At 37.3% G+C, this 19,572-nt stretch overlaps 1 protein-coding gene across 6 annotated transcripts in view; it reads right to left on the bottom strand.

Annotated features, from left to right (window-relative positions):
- The window catches only part of PRDM11 (PR/SET domain 11), a 54,174-nt gene extending 34,825 nt beyond the window's left edge, over positions 1 to 19,349 (bottom strand). For 3 of the 6 annotated variants that reach the window (XM_087876815.1, XM_034417420.3, XM_087876834.1), the window contains exons 1-4: positions 18,947 to 19,216; positions 7,418 to 7,582; positions 5,429 to 5,526; positions 3,890 to 3,993 (exon numbers count right to left, since the gene is read on the bottom strand). In XM_087876815.1, the coding sequence (XP_087732941.1) occupies positions 3,890 to 3,993; positions 5,429 to 5,523 (199 nt within the window). In that variant the 5' untranslated portion in view covers positions 5,524 to 5,526; positions 7,418 to 7,582; positions 18,947 to 19,216. Of the gene's footprint in view, positions 1 to 3,889; positions 3,994 to 5,428; positions 5,527 to 7,417; positions 7,583 to 18,946 lie in introns of all 6 variants that reach the window. The other 3 variants (XM_034417422.3, XM_034417418.3, XM_087876824.1) reach the window with 1 other exon arrangement.
- Between the last annotated feature and the right edge of the window lie 223 nt (positions 19,350 to 19,572).

Below are 19,572 nucleotides of genomic sequence, written 5' to 3' on the forward strand. Positions count from 1 at the left end.
CCACCAACATTGTAAACAAATTATCAAAAATATCTAAGGGCCTTTTTTTAAAATTAAAAAGCAACCCAGCCATAAAGCTACATCTCTCTGTCATAGGTTATGCATCCAACAAGGATTTCAGCTCATTCAATACTGCAAACATTTGCAATAGGAAAGCAAATGTTTGCTTCCTGAATGAAGATATAATTCATAAAATCTTGCCTAAAAGAATCAAATATCATTTAAACCAACCACTCCTAGAAGCGAAAGCAAACAACTGTAGGCAAGCAAAACACAAACTGTAGCAAGCAAACACATCTACTATGTTTGTGTTCCCTTGTATACATCACCCTTACTCCACACAGCCAATACTAAGGAAATAGTATAGTATGATTTAAAGCAGGAAAATATGTACTATAGTTGCTGTGGAGGCTCTTTGAAGTAGAGATTATTCCTGGCCCAATGATTTTTTTTAAAAAAAATATGGAAACACATGTAAATTAGTCCTAATAGTTCACATTCACATCATAACATGTAAATGACTTCTTGTGTATGAAGTAGCTCTTTTTCATAATTAAGTATCAGGCCAAAGTTTGCAATTAATGCATTAGTACTGTATTCCTTTCATAATTTCCTGAGGTTTTTCAATAGCTCCAAGACTTGATTTTTAAAAATCTCCTTTATGGAAATCCAAAAAGCAGCTTTACCATTGGATAAATTTACGACGGCTCTTAACTACTCTATCTATTATTCTATTGCAACCTCATAAGGTTATCAATATATAATTGGAGATAACACATATATGTAAATGAAGAGATAGCAATTTTGGCACGATCAGCACTGTGGGAATTATATAAGAACAGTGACATCAATTGTAACTTTTTGAACCGAAACAAGAGTTCAAAGCAATACTACAGAGGAATCAATGTAATTTTCATTGCATATTGTCTCAGAAGTTTTGTTTTGCCAAGTTTTATTTAAATGTAAATTTGGGCATAAACTTGAAAAGATACATTTAATGCTTTCTGAACTGGAATCCCAATTCTTGCCCAAGTGAGAAAAAGATTCCCTACTTCTTTCTGTTTCAGTAGAAGAATCACATGAACATTTGCTTAAAAAAACGTTAGCATGTCAATTCTCATTACAAAATAATTACTAAAAATGTTAATATGCCCTGGTAGCGCACCAGACTAAAGCACTGTTATTAACATCAGCTGCCTGCAATTACTGCAAGTTCAAATCTCACCAGGCTCAAGGTTGACTCAGCCTTCCATCCTTTCTAAGGTAGGTAAAATGAGGACCCAGATTGTGGGGGCAATAAGCTGACTTTGTATAAAATATACAAAAGTATGAAGGCTATTGCTTAACGCATTGTAAGCCGCCCTGAGTCTTCGGAGAAGGGCGGCATATAAATCAAATTTAAAAAAAATATGATCCTGCTCAGAACTCAATGGCAAGAAAAGAGAGCAAGCAGTTAGCATACACTTAAAGTTTCCCATGTGGGAAATTTTATAGATGTTATTGAAACCAGAAATAGAATGTCAGACAACTTGAAGATCATAAAACAAAAATGAAAATGTTTTTCTTTCAAGAAAAAAATGTTTACTGTATGCTTTAGGCTTACAGTATCATTCTGTGGCATAAAATGGGGAAATGTTTTGTTTCAAATGCTGGACAAAACCACTGCATTCTGTAGATTCTGCTAAATCATTTCAGGCCAGGCAGAAGAAAACCTAGAATGTGTTGGTTGTTCAAGGCTGTAGAGTAAATAAAATCTGGGAAACCAGGAAGAAAATTCTGGTGTGTTATCATCCTGTCTGCTCCTTCTTTCCCTCAGTATTGTCAACACAGAACATTCCATAAGTTTCTAGCATCTTCTCTCCTTCCCTCAGCTGCTGCTAATCTTTCAGGGCAATGGATCGCTTACCTCTAATTTTTTATGCTCTTGGCTATTTCCCAGTTCTATACATGGATGCAAATATCCCAAATATATATGTTTAATTTTAAGCATGGACAAGTCTAAAACAGCTATAACAAACATTTTGCACATCTCTATTGGACTTCATATACAGGTAGTCCTCGACTTGCAAAAGTTCATTTAGTGACCGTTAAGTTACAACATTACTGGAAATAAAGTGACTTATAACTGTTTTTCACACTTACAACCATTGCAGCATCCCCATGGTCCCAGGATCAAAATTTAGATGCCTGGCAACTGACTCATATTTATGACGGTTGCAGAGTCCAGGAGTCATGTGATCACCTTTTGTGACCTTCTGACAAGCAAATTCAATGAGGAAACCAGTTTCACTTAACAACCGTATTACAAATTTACCAACTGCAATGATTCACTTAACAGCTGTGGCAAGAAAAATCATAAAATGGTGCAAAAGTCACTTAAAGAATGTTTCACTTAGCAACATAAATTTTGGGCTCCATTGTGGTCATAAATTGAGGACTACCTGTACAGGGTCAGACTGACAACCAACCCTATGGTGAGGATTTTTTTTTTCTGGTTGACTTTTATTTTCTCTGTATACAGCTTGTTTCCCATACTCAAATCTATTAAATTGAAATAACTGCTGGTTGACAAAAGATGGTTTTTTTTAGTAAATTTAATATTTTGCTACATCCTTTCCTTGCCATGGGACTCGTGTGTGTGTATGTGTTTCAATCTAATATGGGGACTAGGATGTAAATTTAAGTAAAAACAAGCCACATTACTTGATTATGTCCCTTTAGATAAATAAAATAAAATTAGCTCCTTTATGTCTGCCCCTTCTACTCTGAAAGAAACATTTGCAATAAGCAATCAAGCAGCAAGGATTTTACAGATTAAACATAAAAGTCATGTCAGCTAGTATTATAGGTAACAGAAAATACTTTTCCAGTGGACAATATCAATTCGAGAATTAAAGTCAAATCTGTCAGAGAAAGTTTCCTATGGTATCTACATGTATGACAGACAAAGACTGTTGAAAAGTAGTCTTGCTGAGCCTCTCTTTTGAAAATTCTGTCCATCAAATTTTCTTATATCTTAGTTGATTTCATGGATTTAAGTCATACTGCTGAATATATTTAAAATTGCCTCTTGGATATAAGCTATATTAAAGGTTAAGGTTCTCCTCATACATATGTGCTAGTTGTTCCCGACTGTAGGGGGCAGTGATCACCTCCGTTTCAAAGCCGAAGAGACAGCGCTGTCCGAAGACGTATCTGTGGTCATGTGGCCGGCATGACTAAATGCCAAAGGCGCACAGAACGTTGCTACCTTCCCACCAAAGATGGTCCCTATTTTTCTACTTGCATTCTTTTTATGTGCTTTCGAACTGTTAGGTTGACAGAAGCTGTGACAAGTAACGGGAGCTCACCCCATTATGTGGCACTAGGGATTCAAACCGCTGAACTGCTGACCTTTCAATTGACAAGCTCAGCGTCTTAGCCACTGAGCCACTCTGTCCCTTATAAGCTATATTATTTAATAGTAAAAAATATGGAACTTTTTAGCTATAGTGTTGGAAACCTTATCATATGTTTATGCCATCATGTATCACAATATTGTGGCACCAAATAAATATTTTAAAAATTAATTTTAAAATAGCCCAAATCTTTCAAGGTTATTAAATATCATGATTATGAATATTTACTTGAACTGTTATGAGATTTCATGTGAGATGGTCAACATCTTATGAAGTTTGGAAAATTTGGAAAAAAATAGTGTTTTAAAACTTAATTGTGGGAAGAAAACAATTGTGGAATCCTAAGAGGACCAATATGGACCAAATGTTGCACAACCCTACCTTAGTTTTCCTATTGTTGTTAAGATAGCAACTGTGAAATTTTTATTTGCTGTATTTTCTACTTTAAAGGTTTAATATTAGAATGGTTAGATCACCAATACAATACTTACACCAGAAATCCACCTGCTGAAAACTTTTGGACATAACCAACTCCTGCTTTCCTTTTAGCTTTTTAGGCTCCACATCCATAGAGTGAGAATCAAACTTTTGAGAGCTGACAAAACAAGAGAACATATGTGATATTCTACTATAGAAAATGAAGAAACAGAAATTAGAACAAGTATATTTTGTTGTTTTGGAGCAGCTGGTGGCCTAGAGGTGGAGCTCTCACATCACAATCTGGAAACTGTGCATTTGATCCTAGGTAGTGGCAGATACTTTTCTGGATGCAAAGAGAAAATATCTGCTATAAGCTCTGTGTAGGCATCAGGAAGGGCATCCAGCCAGAAATGTTCAGCTCCATTTAGTCGCCCTGACTACACCCCGATACAAGGGATTACAGGGTCATTAAAAGAAAAATTGTTGTTTTAACTCAGACTAAAATTAATTTCCTGCTTCTTGGCTTCTAATTCTTATGTCAATTTAGTCACTACCTATTTCAAAATATTTCTGAATTCTCACTTCTTGGAACTTCTCTTGAGCAAACTATCAAATCAATTAGATGTACTGGAGTCCTGGCACCAGGTCTACAAATTTCCCTGAGGTCATTTCTGAAGGAAATTTGTAGACTTGATGCCAAAACATCAGTACATTCAACTATTTTCAAATGGCTTGTGTCCTCTGCTTCCCTTTTGCTGCTTAAGTGACAAAAATACCTCAACACCAGTAAACATGTTTGCCTATTGTCCTACATATATTATTCTGACTTGCTATTTTAATTCCTTACGGCATGGGTGGGCAATTTTTCATAGTGTGGATATATATAGACAATAAAGGAAAGGGAAAAAGACTATCTCAGAAGAAGGCTTTGTTGCCATATTTATTATAGTCATTTAACAATAGACAGCCTTCACTAAACATCATGATTTAGTACTGAACTATGAACCAAGCCATCAACCATTCAACATCAAGCCTTCTTCTCAACTCTGCTCTATGCTGAATCCCTCTCTCTCAGAAATACAAAGAGGTATTTGTCCCAGTCACATTTTCCACTCAGTCTGCTATGAACAGGTGCTGTACTCTTTCTCTGTACAAGAAGATATATTATGTCTCTTAACCCAAGTTGCTATACCAGGTTGGGAGGAAGAAAATAGCTTAAGGACCAGATGCCACGGGGGATATAGAAAAAAAAAGATGTTTTCAAATCAATCTTATAATAAATGTTAGTATCTTAAACAGCTTGAACATACTTTCCAAAATGCTTTACAGGGACAGGGTTGCCATTTTGGTGGAAAGTAGAAGGCAGAAGCATTATGTGTATTTTGCCTTGAATGAACAAAAAATAAAAGTGGTATGTAAAAATCCAACAACTAAATGTCATGATGTGATTTACACTCTTGTGTCCAGTGTTGGGAACTACTTGTGACTGGGACACAAATATGAAAGGCCAAGATTTACACTGTGACCTCACAATGCACATATCCCACTTATTTGTCTTTGCACAGGATTCTTATATTGATGGGGCAAATTAGAAATTTAAAGGTTCTTACCCAAATTGTCCATATCCTTCTTCCTGGCACGGAGAACATGGTTCTGTCTTGATTGTTACCATTTCTCCCAAGCAATCCTTTAGTTTTTCAGTCATGTTCTATAAAAAAGATAAAGGTAACAATGTAAATTTTCATTTTGAAAAATGTTTTCCTAAACAGATCTTGAAAGACATTGATTCTCCAGCTGATATGACATTAGATATTAGCATTCATAAAATCTGCTATTTAATAAACATCTTAATGCCAAAAAACAATACTGCTATTTCATCCATAGTCAAAATTAAATACCAAGCCATCATCTCCCCGCACTTTAGAAAATTTTGCCAACTACAGATAATGTCAGCTAAATTACCCCTATTTGGGGGGAGGGATCTACTAATTCTCCAGATATTGGCTGGAGATCAACTGGCTACAAGCCAGTTTATTGATATTACCCTAAAGCAGTTTCCCCAAATCTGATGTTTCAGAATTTTTGAACTACAACTCCTACTTCCTAAAAGACGATGCATGTGATGTATCTGGAGAATTAGGAACTTGCCCAAGATATGCTAAGTCAGGCTAAGATTTCTCACATACAACTTCAGACAAACTCATCAGAAAACTATGCAGATTCTCTTACGTTCACAGTATATACTGATTATTTTGTTCCTCATATTAATCAAGTTGCTAATAATGAAAACATTTATTGATTTTAGGAAATGCAGCATTGTAAATTGAAAAAATTAAATTAAAATACACTGCAGGATGCAGAATCAGTATTTTCCATACTGTATTTCAAGTTCTCTTAGTCTATAGTTATAGGAGATGACCAGGCTGAGCCTGAGGGAGAGGTCAAATGCGTCATCAGCCACCCTCACAAAAGATCTAAGTCCATTCCACTGTGAATTCCTTATGTACCCCCAAATTGCTTTGACTGTTAATAGCTCAAATACTTGTAGAGAAGTTAAGCTTGTCTTTATACTCATTTGAACTGCCTGGATCTCCTGATTTCCCTAGCACTTGATAATACTATTCTATTAGAATACAGACTTTTGAGCCACATTGCTACTTGAATATAACTACAAGAAAAATAGTAAATCAGATTCTCTACTTCTTAGGACATAAGACAAAACCCACATTAAATTGCAGTTAGTGTTCTATCAGGCACTCTATATCAGGTTTATATTTCACCAGGAGTAATAAAAACTACTTACCTGGGGCTACTGTTTCTACATTTTACAGCCCTTCCTGTCTATAAACTTATTTTTTTAAAAAACATCCTCAAAAGCCTATTCCATTTTTCACCATGATAAAATAAACTTGAGAATCCCCATAAATGTGTTAAGATAAAGTTAAAATTATACAGATATTAGCTTATCTGTATAAAATTATATAGATATTAGTTTATGTGTATAACTGATGATATATTTTAACTCAGATTTTGCTGCTAATGGATGGTATTTATTGAGGTTTCGTTTCATAATAAACCTTGTTGTTGCCTGTCTAGAAACTTCATGTTGAAACATAGATTAAAAATGTATTTTAATTCTTGATATTACCTAGCTTCTTAAGACCTATACAAACACTTCTCAAAAGTTTTACAGGTCTTTTTGTCTTACTTACATAGATATTAAAGAATTGATATTGAAAGCAGACCTAAATTTGCCGTTTTAGATTACGTTTTAAAATATTTTATTTTATTATATTTTCATACTGCTTCCCATGTCAGTTTCTGAAAAGCATACACAAACAATAACTATTGAAATACAACATTAAAATTGCAGTACATTGACAATTAATATAAACACTTATTTAAAAAGTGGATGAGAAATAAGGCATCAAAGGCGCCTAAAATGCACAAGCAGATGCTATTTTGTCTTTTAAAAGCATTCCTCTCACAGTAATGGTATCTCTATTAAAAAAGGATCACGCGTAAAACACAAATTCCCTGCCCAATTTTGCTATTTTATGCAGGTTTCATATCAGTTTTTTGGTAACTTTTTATATTACCTTTAGCAGCGTGGGAGCCACTACAGCTCCTGATGTCTGATTTCTTGCAAGCTTTTAACACTTTCATTATACAACTGACATTTTTCAGGGCTTGCAAATCTGTCTACATGGTTGAAACACTTTTAGCTCATCTTCTCTAGTCTAAATATTTCCATAATATTCAATCTGCAAAAAATGAAAAATAAAAATGAAAAATAAAACCAGAGTTATGCATTGGATTACTGAATGCCTTTATTCTTAGGGCTGCTTCTCTTCCATATACAGCAAGAGAAGATTGGGTTTGAACTCCTTAGGAACATAACACTGAAAGCAGTACAATTTTTAAAACTGCACTATACCAGAAAGGAAGATTCCATGAATTACGATAATTCCTCATCTTATATTTGGGAGGAAGGGGGGTCTTGTTTCCATTACTGATTTTTTTGTGAAGCCACATCAAGCTTCTTAAAGACTTCATCTTTCTTTCAGGTCAATATATTTATTGCACACATAAAAAGCACCCTAAACAAACATTTTAGTGACTCCTTTAAGTCAAAGATGTTTGTAGAGGCTCTTAGAATACAACAACCCCACTTAGCCTTGAAGCTCAGAAAGCACCAAGGACCCCTCATTTCAACCCTACAAATATTCTCCTCTATCTGTGTTATATGTACAAAATGTGAATGCAGGTACTTTACAAAATCTTTGCAGTAAAGTCACTGGGCTAGGAAATATTTACTTAGTAATACTTTATGGTATTTGTAAAGGAGAAGTAACATGCAATTAAAAAGATAGTTGTTAATGACTGATCATCAACTTTTCAGAACTATTCTCAACATATCTGACATGTCATGTACTGACTACACTACTTGAGTAACTGTACATTTCAACATTGGAATAACATAAACTAGTAACTCTAAGAATGGTTAAGAAATAATCTAGAAAGCTAAATTTTATTTAAAAATTAAACAAACTGTAGAAAGATGAAATTTTTCCAAGAATATTAGTGTGTTAGAAAAATACTTTTTTTAAAAAAAGAATATTTTCTTAATTTATGATATTGCTTTCAGACTGGATGGATTTCTAATAGCAGCCAGAAAAATCTGTTCATCTGATACAAAATGGCAACAACACAAGAAAATAAAAATATTGCAGACATACAAACACACAAATATGTGTGCAATGCAAATAATGTTGATGGTGTTATTACTAGGTCTCTTAATAATTTGACCAACATACTGTGTAAGCATAACTGACCTATTCAAAGTAGCCCAGACAGGAAGGCAAAACCATAAGTATTAGCATTACCTTTAGTGTGGAGTTACACTAATAGAATTTTTCAAGTGTGACAGTGCTTCTGCCTTCCCTGCATGCAGACAATTTAGGAGCCTTCTGTATCCCCATTCATTTTGGACAAAGATTTCATTTATCAGACTATTGTCTATGCTGTGTCTCTTCCTCCTCTCTCTCTCAAGGTTAATCTCACAATCCATTACAGCTATGTTGTTTTAATTTGTGTGTATTCACTGCTGAAATGCCTTATATTGTTAATAATAGCCATTCAAGGTTAATTCAATTATAATTACATATTGAAACTTACGTGTCATTCCAATCAAAGCAGAACTCTGAGCAGCTTATATTCATGAAAAAAATATTGGTACTGTATTCAATATAACATGAAAACAAACCAACACCCAAAGAACAACAACATACAAAAATCCACAACAGAAATTCCTCTCATAACAAATCTGTTTGCAAGGCTCTCTGGTTTTAAAGGCTTTTTGAAAAACAAATCCTGAAATATTCCTTAAGAGAAGGGACAGAGAGACAGACCATTTTCCTGATCTTATTTGGCAGAAGGCAATCCAGTGGTGAAATCCCAATTTTTTATTACTGGTTCTGTGGATATGGCTTGGTGGGCGTGGTGTGGCTTGGTGGTGTGGCTTGGTGGGCGTGGCAGGGGAAGGATACTGCAAAATCTCCATTCCCACCCCACTCCAGGGGAAGGATACTGCAAAATCTCCATTCCCATCCCACTCTGGGGCCAGCCAGAGGTGTATTTGCCAATTCTCTGAACTACTCAAAATTTCTGCTACCAGTTCTCCAAACTTTTCAAAATTTCCACTACCAGGTTCTCCAGAACCTGTCAGAACCTCATCAGAGGCTTTTTTTTTTTACTTTTAAAAGTATTCTTTCTATTCTTCAGTAGAAAAAATGTTTTTAAAAGTAAAAAAAAAAGCCTCTGATGATCGTGCGGCTCAGCTGGGATCGTCAAAGGCTTTTAAAAGAAAAAAACCCTTTTTTTCTTTTAAATGCCTGAGGATCTAAGCTGAGTTTTTTAAAAAGCTTCTGCCGATCAGGCAACTCAGCTGGGATCGTCAGAGCCTTTGGAAAGCATTTTTTAACAACCTGTTCGCCAAAGAGGTTGTAGAAAAAATGGTTTTAAAAGTTAAAAAAAAAATTGGCCCCGCCCACCATCACATTACCACCTCCCCCAAGCCACGACCACAGAACCGGTAGTAACAAATTTTAGATTTCACCACTGCTTACAACCATTTGTTTTAACAACTGTTCGAAGTTACAGCGGCATTAAGAAAAGTTACTTATGACCAGTTCTTACACTTATGACCACTACAGTATTGCCGCAGTCCCATGATCAAAATTTCGGCACTTGGCAATCGGCATGTATTTACAATGGTTGCAGCATCTGGGGTCATTTACAACTTTCCCTTGGCAGCTTCCCAGAACAAAGTCAATGAAGGAACCAGATTTGTTTAACAACCCTTTGATTCAATTAATACTTACAGTGATTTGCTTAATAACCATGTCAAAAGTTATAAAATTGGGTACAATTCAGTTAGCAACCCCAATGCTTAGCAACAGAAGTTACAGTCCCAATTGTGGTTGTACGTTGAGGACTACAAGTATTACATTAGATGTTAAGCCTGGGGTTATGGATTAGTTATGAATCACTCATTTATATTTCAACATCTATCTTCCTTCCAGGTTCACATTTAAAATGTTAATTTCATAATGCTGTAAATGTCAATTCCAAAGGACCAAGAACAATAGGTAGAGGTACTTCACAACAATTCTTTATTGTTGTTCACCTACAAACAGAAAACTTGCCAGGCTAAGGCAATTACCTGCATGTATTCTGTGAACTGCTAGGGAGGAATTTATTTAACCCTCTTTCTGCAGACCAAACTTTCCAAGATCCGCTGTTGGTTTACCCTCTGGGAAAGTAGCCCCTCCCTCCAGCAACTCTGAATTACATTCCATCATAGTAAAAAAGCATATTATGTGAACTATTCATTATTTTTCCTTTGGTCCAATTTTGTTTTGATTGCCATTGTTGCATGTATTAGTTTACGCTTTAATAGTAAAAATAAATATCATTCAATAAAATTGTCTGAATGTCTACTGAGAGTATCATCTCTATTAATAATAACGAAGAGCCTTTTGATAATTAAAACAAACAGAGACTATTGGAGTTTGGGGTGTTAATGACGTGAATAAATGAAATGTTTTTGTGTGCAAGCTATTACAATTCACAGTTTACTTCATCAGACACATGGGGAGAGAGAGAGAAAGAGAAAGAGAAAGAGAAAGAGAAAGAGAGTGTGTGTGTGTTGTGGGGAAGAAGAGAGGAAGAAATAGTTTTTTAAAAGAAATAAAAGACAATGTGGATTACTTATAAACAAAACAGCAGTTGTGTTCGATATATACATTTTCCTCCTGTGTAGTTAACATATATAGTTAGATAAGAAATTGTAGTCTTTCCTCAATCTCTGAAAAATATTTTACCTTCATGAATTCTAACCCTACTGCTCTGCATTGAAATCAATCTTTGTAATTCCTGGTCTGTTCACTAATCTTTTGCTAATTCCACCAGGCATGCTAAATGTCAACATTCATCATTCTAAATTTCCCCAAAGAGTACACAAAATTAGATATATTATGCACATTTTAATATAGAAAAAAACCTTTGAAAACAAAGGACTTGATGACTGGAATATTTCTACTATAAGCTCCTTCTCTTGTTTACTCAGTCACGGCCCTAAAGTTTTAAATGATAAAAAAATTAATAGGTTTTCTCTTGAGCTCTCACAGTACTGCACATAAAAAATACAGAACTTTGGTAATTATCAGAACTGAGAGAAAAAGAGATTAGAAAGAAAGAAATGTTATGACTGGATTTGAAAAAAAAAAGTATTTTATCTTGGTAGAGTAATTCATTAATTAAAGTATTTTAATTCTGTTTTTAGTGGTGGGGAACAGAACTTGAAGAGCCACAGTGGCACAGTGGTAAAGAGTGCAGTACTGGAGGCTACTTCTGCTGATCACTGGCTGCCAGCAGTTTGGCAGATCAAATTTCACCAGTTCAAGGTTGACTCAGCCTTCCATCCTTCCGAGGTGGGTAAAATGAGGACCCAGATTGCTGGGGGCAATATGCTGACTCTGTAAACCGCTTGGAGAGGACTGGAAAAGCGGTATATAAGTCTAAGTGCTATTGCTATTGCTATTGCAGGAAAACCTTTCTAGCTGCCCTTAGAAGCTGGGCATATAGTATTCACATAAATTAGAGTTTTTCATGTACTTTGGTCCTAAGCCATTTAGGAATTTAACATACAAAACTAGTCCCTTGAAAATACAGAATTAGTTTCTGGAAACCAACTAATAACCAGTGCAACTAAAAAAATATGCTAATATGTCAAAACCCTAAAGTGCAACATTTTAGACCAAACTGAAACTTCAAAAGTATCTATAAAGCAATTCGACATAGACTGCTTTACCATAATATATAATAACAAGAAGACGGGACACTCTGGGAACATCATTAGGCTATACAGAAATGGTTACCATCAGTCAAAGCTGAAAGAATGTCTCCTGTGCCAAAGCTCACATCTGTGCATCAAATAGCAAAGCCATGTTGAGAACCATTCTTAAATCTAAATATAGAGCGAGTTCTGGATCAGCCTTACTATTTTTTAAGAGTAGTTCTTTCACAATCAGATTTCATTTTGTCTTATTAAATCTCATTCAAATCAGACATCTATAGACATACCAGCTGTAGCTGGAATAAGATTTACAGCTGCACATCATCTGCATACTGATGACACTCCATATTATACTCCATGATAACATCTTCAAATTCTTTATGTAAATATTACAGGGCTAGTTACACCAATGACACTGATCAGGGTTGCTAAGAGATAAGTATCTGAACCTCTTAAAACAGGGGTGTCGAACTCATGTCGTCACGACGGCGTCGCATGACATATCGGAGGTTCCCCACCCCCCCGCATTTCATTAAACTGGGCATGGGCACAGCCAGCCCTGTCTTAAAATGATGCTCCTCCTGACCTATCTGATCAGTCATATTGAAAGTTCCAATAAAACTAATACAGATGCATTCACATCTAATATCTAATTCTTTGTACACATCTATTAAACAAAGTGGCCATGGCGATTTTGGTACTGAACCAAGGTTTGAATCCTGACTAAAGTAAATCCAGATGATCCTTTTCTCAAGCATTATGATACCACCATGGACTGTATGGTTTTACCCAGGAAAAAGCAGACTAGAGACAAGAATAACTATCCAACCTATCAGGATCTAAAGGGGTCTTTTTCAGCTCTCTTCAAGTAGAATGGAATATCTCTGCTATTAAAGATTAACTATTTTTTGCACTCTTTATCAATTCTCTCCCTTACCTTTTGAGGTCCAAAAGTTGTGGCTAAATAGTTAAGATACATGCAATCCTTGATAAAACAATACGTTCATCTGAGAGTTTAGTGCTCTCTAACTTTAGATAACAGCACTTGTGCATCTATGCATGATAGAGAGTAGTTTTAATGTAGGGGCAAATTCGCCTCCAAGCTTCTTGCTCACTTAACTAGGCAATTCTGCCTATTTTATTTTATTTATTTATATTTAAATTTATATACCGCTCTTCTCCCAAAGGACTCAGGGCGGTGAACAGCCAAAGGTAAAAAACATAAAATACAAAAATTTAAAAGCAATTTAAAATATATTAAACAATTTGGCCCAACGATTTAAATACCCCATTTAAAATTCAAATTAAAATTAAACAACTGAAAAAGTTAGGCCAGCCCAGCTTGTTGAAATAAAAAAGACTTGAGGGCCCGGCAGAAGATACGTAAATCCAGAATCATCCGTATCTCTGGGGAGGAGCTCGTTCCAGAGGGTAGGTGCTCCCACAGAGAAAGCTCTCCCCCTGGGGGCTGCCAGTTGACATTGTTTGACTGACGGCACCCCGAGGAGCCCCTCTCTGTGGGAACGTACTGGCCGGTGGGAGGCTCTCAGTGGCAGAAGGCGGTCTCGTAGATATCCAGGTCCTAAGCCATGGAGCGCTCTAAAGTTGATAACCAACACCTTGAATCGCACCCGGAGGACCACTATGAACTTCATTTGTAAGGAATTATTTCAAGATGTTAATAGAAAGTGCTGCTTTTACACTTTCAAAAATCCTATTTCATTCCAGTTTGGTGCATCCAAGAATTACTAATTGTTTCTTTAATCAGTATTAAAGATAATAGGATAAAAAGACTATTAAAATATTGCATTGATTTTGGCCATATCTTCATTATTTTTACTTGTTGCAAAACTTTAAAGTAAATTTTCCTACCTTGCTATAATTTTTAGTAGAGAGTATGCATGCACATTTATTTTTAATTTTTTTAAGTTTCCTATCAATAATAATAATAATAATAATAATAATAATAATAATAATAATAATAATAATATCGTAGTGTAAATATCTTGTGGGCAAATGCCCAGCACTCTGCATACTCTTTAAAGGAAAAAAAATCAGTGTATCATAAGGTATGCTGTAATTTATCTAGTGAAGATAGTATCCAATACTTGGATTACATTTCCACGGAGATGGTGACTGATACTATCTCCTATGGTATGCAAACGATTGGTAGCCCAGAGCATAGCAGGGATAAAAAGCAATGTTGACTGCAAATAAGCATTATGTAGAGTGCCAAGATCCTTTCTCATGTTTTGTGATCATATTTATAGAAGCTTCATCATATCACAGAGAACATTAGCAAAACAGCCACTTGTAGGTATACTTTTCTAGTGTTAACCTGGTTAAACTGAGCCTGGAATAAGATAAGAAGACAAGGATTCAAATTCCCCATTACTCTTGCCAGTTGCTTTGGAAACATTCTACTTCCCATTTGTATTTACAGTCCATGGAATTAGAAGAGAGTGTCTGTTAAGATTGCTGGGAATTTCCAGTCCTGCTACTTCTACACAAAGAAGTGCTGCATCCCTCCCTTCAAAATTCTTACTGTGTGGACCTTTGGGGACTCTTAAACATTCTTTCGAAGAACTATTAAGAGCCTTCTCTAGTTTTTACTTCAGCAAATTTTGCCACATATTTTTATACAAGAGAGGTATGGAGTCCTTTCTGTGTCAAGGACTGCATCAAGCCTTATGTAGGAATCTATAATATCAAAATATTAAGATTAGTTAAAATTAAAGAACTGTGTTTTATTGACACAACAATTACAATTTGAAAATTACTTAAGCATTGCAAGGACAGCTTTTATGAATGACAGATTATGCAGTCTGTATAATCTTCTGCAAAAGCTTTAAAATGTCTTTATATATTAAAGATGTCACCGATAAGGTCTGGGGGAATAGAATAGAAAATGTGATTTCAAATTAGTTTTGGAATTCTAACTACTTCTAATAACAGAAAAATGACTATATTTTTCACTATATTGGAAAACAAAAGCAAAAACACAATGAACAATTTTATTTTTTCTTATCAATATTAAAATAGTGCCTGCTAGTAGTCCATTATGTAATAATGTCTTAAAACTAAAGTGCATCTTCTTCTAGGATTGTGCTGCTTTAAGGAGCTACAGTGAAGGGAATAGTCCATGCATTCCAAAACACCATTTTGCCTTTGAATCCAAAATGCTGCATTAAGCCTATTTCACATCATTTTATGCTAGTCTGTCCCAACCTGATGCTCTCTAGCTGTATACATTCATTTAGCACACATTACCAGTCAGTGAAGTAATCTCAATACTGACTAGGGTTATTCTTTGTTTGGCCTATAATGTTGTGAAATATGTCCTTCAGTTGTGCAAATTAAAAAGTGAGTTAACTCACTAACAAGTTATGAGGGTCATTGTCTCCAATTACAACTTGAAGTATCATTTTATGAAATATGGAAAATGAAGTCCAATACAGCTGGAGATATCCAGGTTGCAAAACACCATATACCAAAGAACTTTATCATTCTTTTAAACCACACTGTCCTGCCCTTGCTAATCCCCATGATCAAGTATTCAAGGAACAGAAAGACTAAACAAAATGCAACTGGTGCAACTGTCTTTAATAAATCCCTAATCTGAAAACCCTGACAGTTTTGAGAGGCAGTCTCAATTTTACATTTAGTTACATTTAGTAAGATCACCTGAATATCCCAAGATATTCAAATATTTCATATTAGAACTAGCAGCTTGTTATCTGAATTCCAGGATATATCTTAAACATTCTGAAAAAGAAACCCAAGGCTTACTTAGTGCTAGATGGCATACAGAAATATGGTATCGAAAGGTACGGGAGAAGAAAAAAATATTCAGATTGGAGAGAAAAGTTAGTTTTATAGAGATACATTCAACAATGCACGTACCATAGGACGAGTCTTTCAATTACATATTCTAGAAATATGTCAAGAGTCTGGTGGTGCAGCAGACTAAAGCACTGTTATTAACATCAAGCTGTCTGCAATTACTGTTAAGTTCAAATCTCTCCAGGCTCAAAGTTGACTCAGCCTTCCATCCTTTCTAAGGTAGGTAAAATGAGGACCCAGATTGTGGGGGCAATAAGCTGACTTTGCATAAATATACAAAAGTATGAAGGCTATTGCTTAACGCATTGTAAGCCGCCCAGAGTCTCCGGAGAAGGGCGGCATATAAATCAATTTTTTTAAAAAAAAAAATCCTAACCTTTGAAAAGCCACCTTAATGTAATAAAAATGCTATTTTTAGAGGACCTCCCTGATCTAAATTGTTGTGAAATAAGCATTTAGGAGACATAGAACGCAGTGGGGCTTATGGAATAATAAATTCATTCAGTACATGGTTTTTTTCTATCTGGGAATCTCTAGATATGTTAACCTTCATTTTCCTGAATTCATAAAATTATAAGAGTTGCAGAATCTAGGCATGACTCTTCCCTTAATGGCTAATTATAGAAATAAGGCAATAGTGGTTCAATGTCTATGGAGATTCTCAGTCATTTAGGTCATGGCTGACCCAAAAGTGCTTTTTCAAAAGGCAACTGGACTTTCTTTGGTTTTCTTTGAAGATGTTTCGCTTCTCATCCAAGAATCTTCTTCAGTTCTGAGGAGGAACTGAAGAAGCTTCTTGGATGAGAAGCGAAACATCTTCAAGGAAAAACAAAATCCAGTTACCATTTGATAAAGCACCTTTCTTAATAGTGATTTATGAAGTTTTGGATACATTAATCAGATTTCACTTTTTTTTTACTGTAGGCAACTTAAAATATACATTTAAAAGATAGCTTAAAGACTTTTAAATGTACTGCTAACACCTAATTCCACTAGCTTGAAATGCTTCAAAATGTTCCCATCGATAGTAAATTCCAAAATTTAATGTTCTGGAGACAAGAGCAACTATGTTAACTTCATGCTGGTAGTGAAATTTCCTCTCACTGATTGCAATAGGAGGGAATATTTTAACAAAGAAAAAAAATCAGGGGAAAACTATCCTTGCTCTCAATAATGCAATTACTGAAACTGCAAGACAGCATCTCTGTGCCTATATAGGATGGCTCTTCGTGATGAGAAACTATCTGCCTTTATTTCAAGGCTATGCAGACTTGATCTTAATACGGCTTATAGCTATGCTACTCATACTTCATTTTATTTGTTTTATACACAATTCATAACATGCAATATACAAGACTGAAAGACTGAAGCCCTGAAATAAAGATGCAAGTACTGTAGGAGCATCAGCCTTCTTCAAGGTTGCATTTATAATGAATGGAACATCTAAATAACATTAGTAAAATAACTATTTACTAATAAGGAGCTCAATAATTATAACGTTCAGGCAATAGGATGGCTGGTTGGCTTTTAAAAAGACAGCAATAAAGAATAACAAAAACAGATCCACACTTGATCAGATAAGAGATCAATCTGGTCAATAGTCATTCCCAAAATGATTTCTTGCAAGCAAAAAAAAGGAGATATTATCACCCTCTAGTTCAGATTTGGGGGGGGTGGTCTTAAAAGGCATGCTACCTGTTATGTTAGAAATTAAGCCACCATAACAAGGAAAAAATAATAGCTTTATCTACCGTGACTCCTCCTTTTTAAAACCCATTTAAGTTTGTAGTTCTCGCTGTATCTAAACGACAAAGTTTAACAAGCCCTTCTGCTTTCATCAGGTATTACTTTTCGACCATTTAACTTCTCTGGATGACCCCTTTAGTTGAGTGAAGAACATACGTTTCTACATAATGGACAGTTTTGTACAATCACTCTCTCCTCAAACTAAACCAAGACACAAATTATCGGGGTTTTTTTTTTTCCTGCGTATGGTATCGTTTCTCTCTTTCAGTCATTTTTGTGAGTTCGATCGTTTTGTCATCACTCCCCTTTTCTCCAGTTCTACGCCGTAGTGACCTGAACGATGCAAGGTATTTCTGACACTGCCAGCTTTATTTTCCTGCAATTGGCCAACACGGCATTTGTCCGTCTCCTGGACTATACATTCCTGAATGGTAGCAGAGACTTCTGCTCAGGCCAATCGTTATCTTTTAGCCCAAACCACCTCTGCCTCATCGCCTAGCGAACGGCCTATAGGATTGACCACTTGCACAGCCCTTGACCCTTTTTGCACGGAATCCAAAACCCACTTTTTGCACGGAGTTGCTAAAATCAGTTGACGCAGCAGCCAACTTCACTTTCTCTTGAGCGGGACATCGCTCCTGGGGAAGTAGAGCAAAAAGAAGCCCCGCCCTCGACTTCGGACACCACCTCCTCCTCCCTCCTCCCGCGGCGCTTCCAAAGTCACCCAGTTGCTTTGGGGACCCCGCCCACACGTTCCCTCTGGGAGCGTTCTCTGGCTTCCTCGGCCGCCCATTGGAGCGCGTCCGCGTCACTCACCGGACGTAGTGTAACAGGGAGAGGGGCGGGAGTGGAGAGGCAAGGCAGGAGAGGAGCAGAGGAGACGGTGGCAGCAGAGGCAGGAGGGGAGGAAGGGGCCGGGCTGCGCAAAGCTCAGCGCTCGTCCCAGAAGGGGAAGAGGGAAAAATCGAGGCGGCTACTTACCTGCCTGGCCGCGCCCTCCGCCGCCGCTGCTGGGCGAGGACTGCAGAGCAAGCCCCTCTACCGTAGCAACGGCCTCCCGCCCGCAGCTGCCCCCAGACCCCGAGCCAGCGCTCGCCCAGCTGCCTCCCCCCCCCCACCGCCCCGCCTGCTTTCCGCAGCCATTTTCGTCGCCACCTTGGCTACCGAAGGGCTGACTCACCTCGGCACTGCGGGGCCCTGGCTCGTCGTCCGGGGGCAGCTCAGCTCTTCTGGCGGCCACCCGCTCTGCCACCCCCGTCTTCTTCTGCCTCCTCCTCCTCCTCCTGCGGCGCCGGCCCGGCCAGTCCAGCCTGGCTCGCTAGTCCCAGGCGAGGACGGGTCCCGGGGCCGGGCCGGGCGCGGTGGCAGAGGAGGAGGCTGCAGCTGCGGCGGCTCCCTCCCTCCCGGCCGTGACCACCATCTTATTAGCACAGGAAATGACATGGCGAACGGAAGAGAGGGGCGTTCGGGGGCTGAGCCCGGGGACCCCCCGAACCCGGAGGAGGAGGGGAAGCAGCGGGGCTGGCGGGCGGGCGGCTTCCAGGCCCAGCCTCGGCGGCGAGAGAGTCACCCCCCCCTCTCCCTAAATGCTCCGCCTCGGCCCCCTCTTGTTTTTCCACTGGCTCCTTCGCCAGGAAGCCCCACGCCCCCGCTTTTCTCCCCGCCATTCTCGGGTTTCTCCCGTGGCGGCAGAGAAAGCATCCGACCCAGAAATAGCGCAGCGTCCGCAGCAAAATGCTAGCGCACCGGCAACCTGTCCCCAAGTTTTGGGTTTTTTAAAAAAAAAAATTAAAAAAATCCAATATT

This window comes from Pantherophis guttatus, chromosome 1 (assembly GCF_059756535.1).
Source record: "Pantherophis guttatus breed Tessera chromosome 1, ASM5975653v1, whole genome shotgun sequence".
Lineage (NCBI taxonomy): Eukaryota > Metazoa > Chordata > Lepidosauria > Squamata > Colubridae > Pantherophis > Pantherophis guttatus.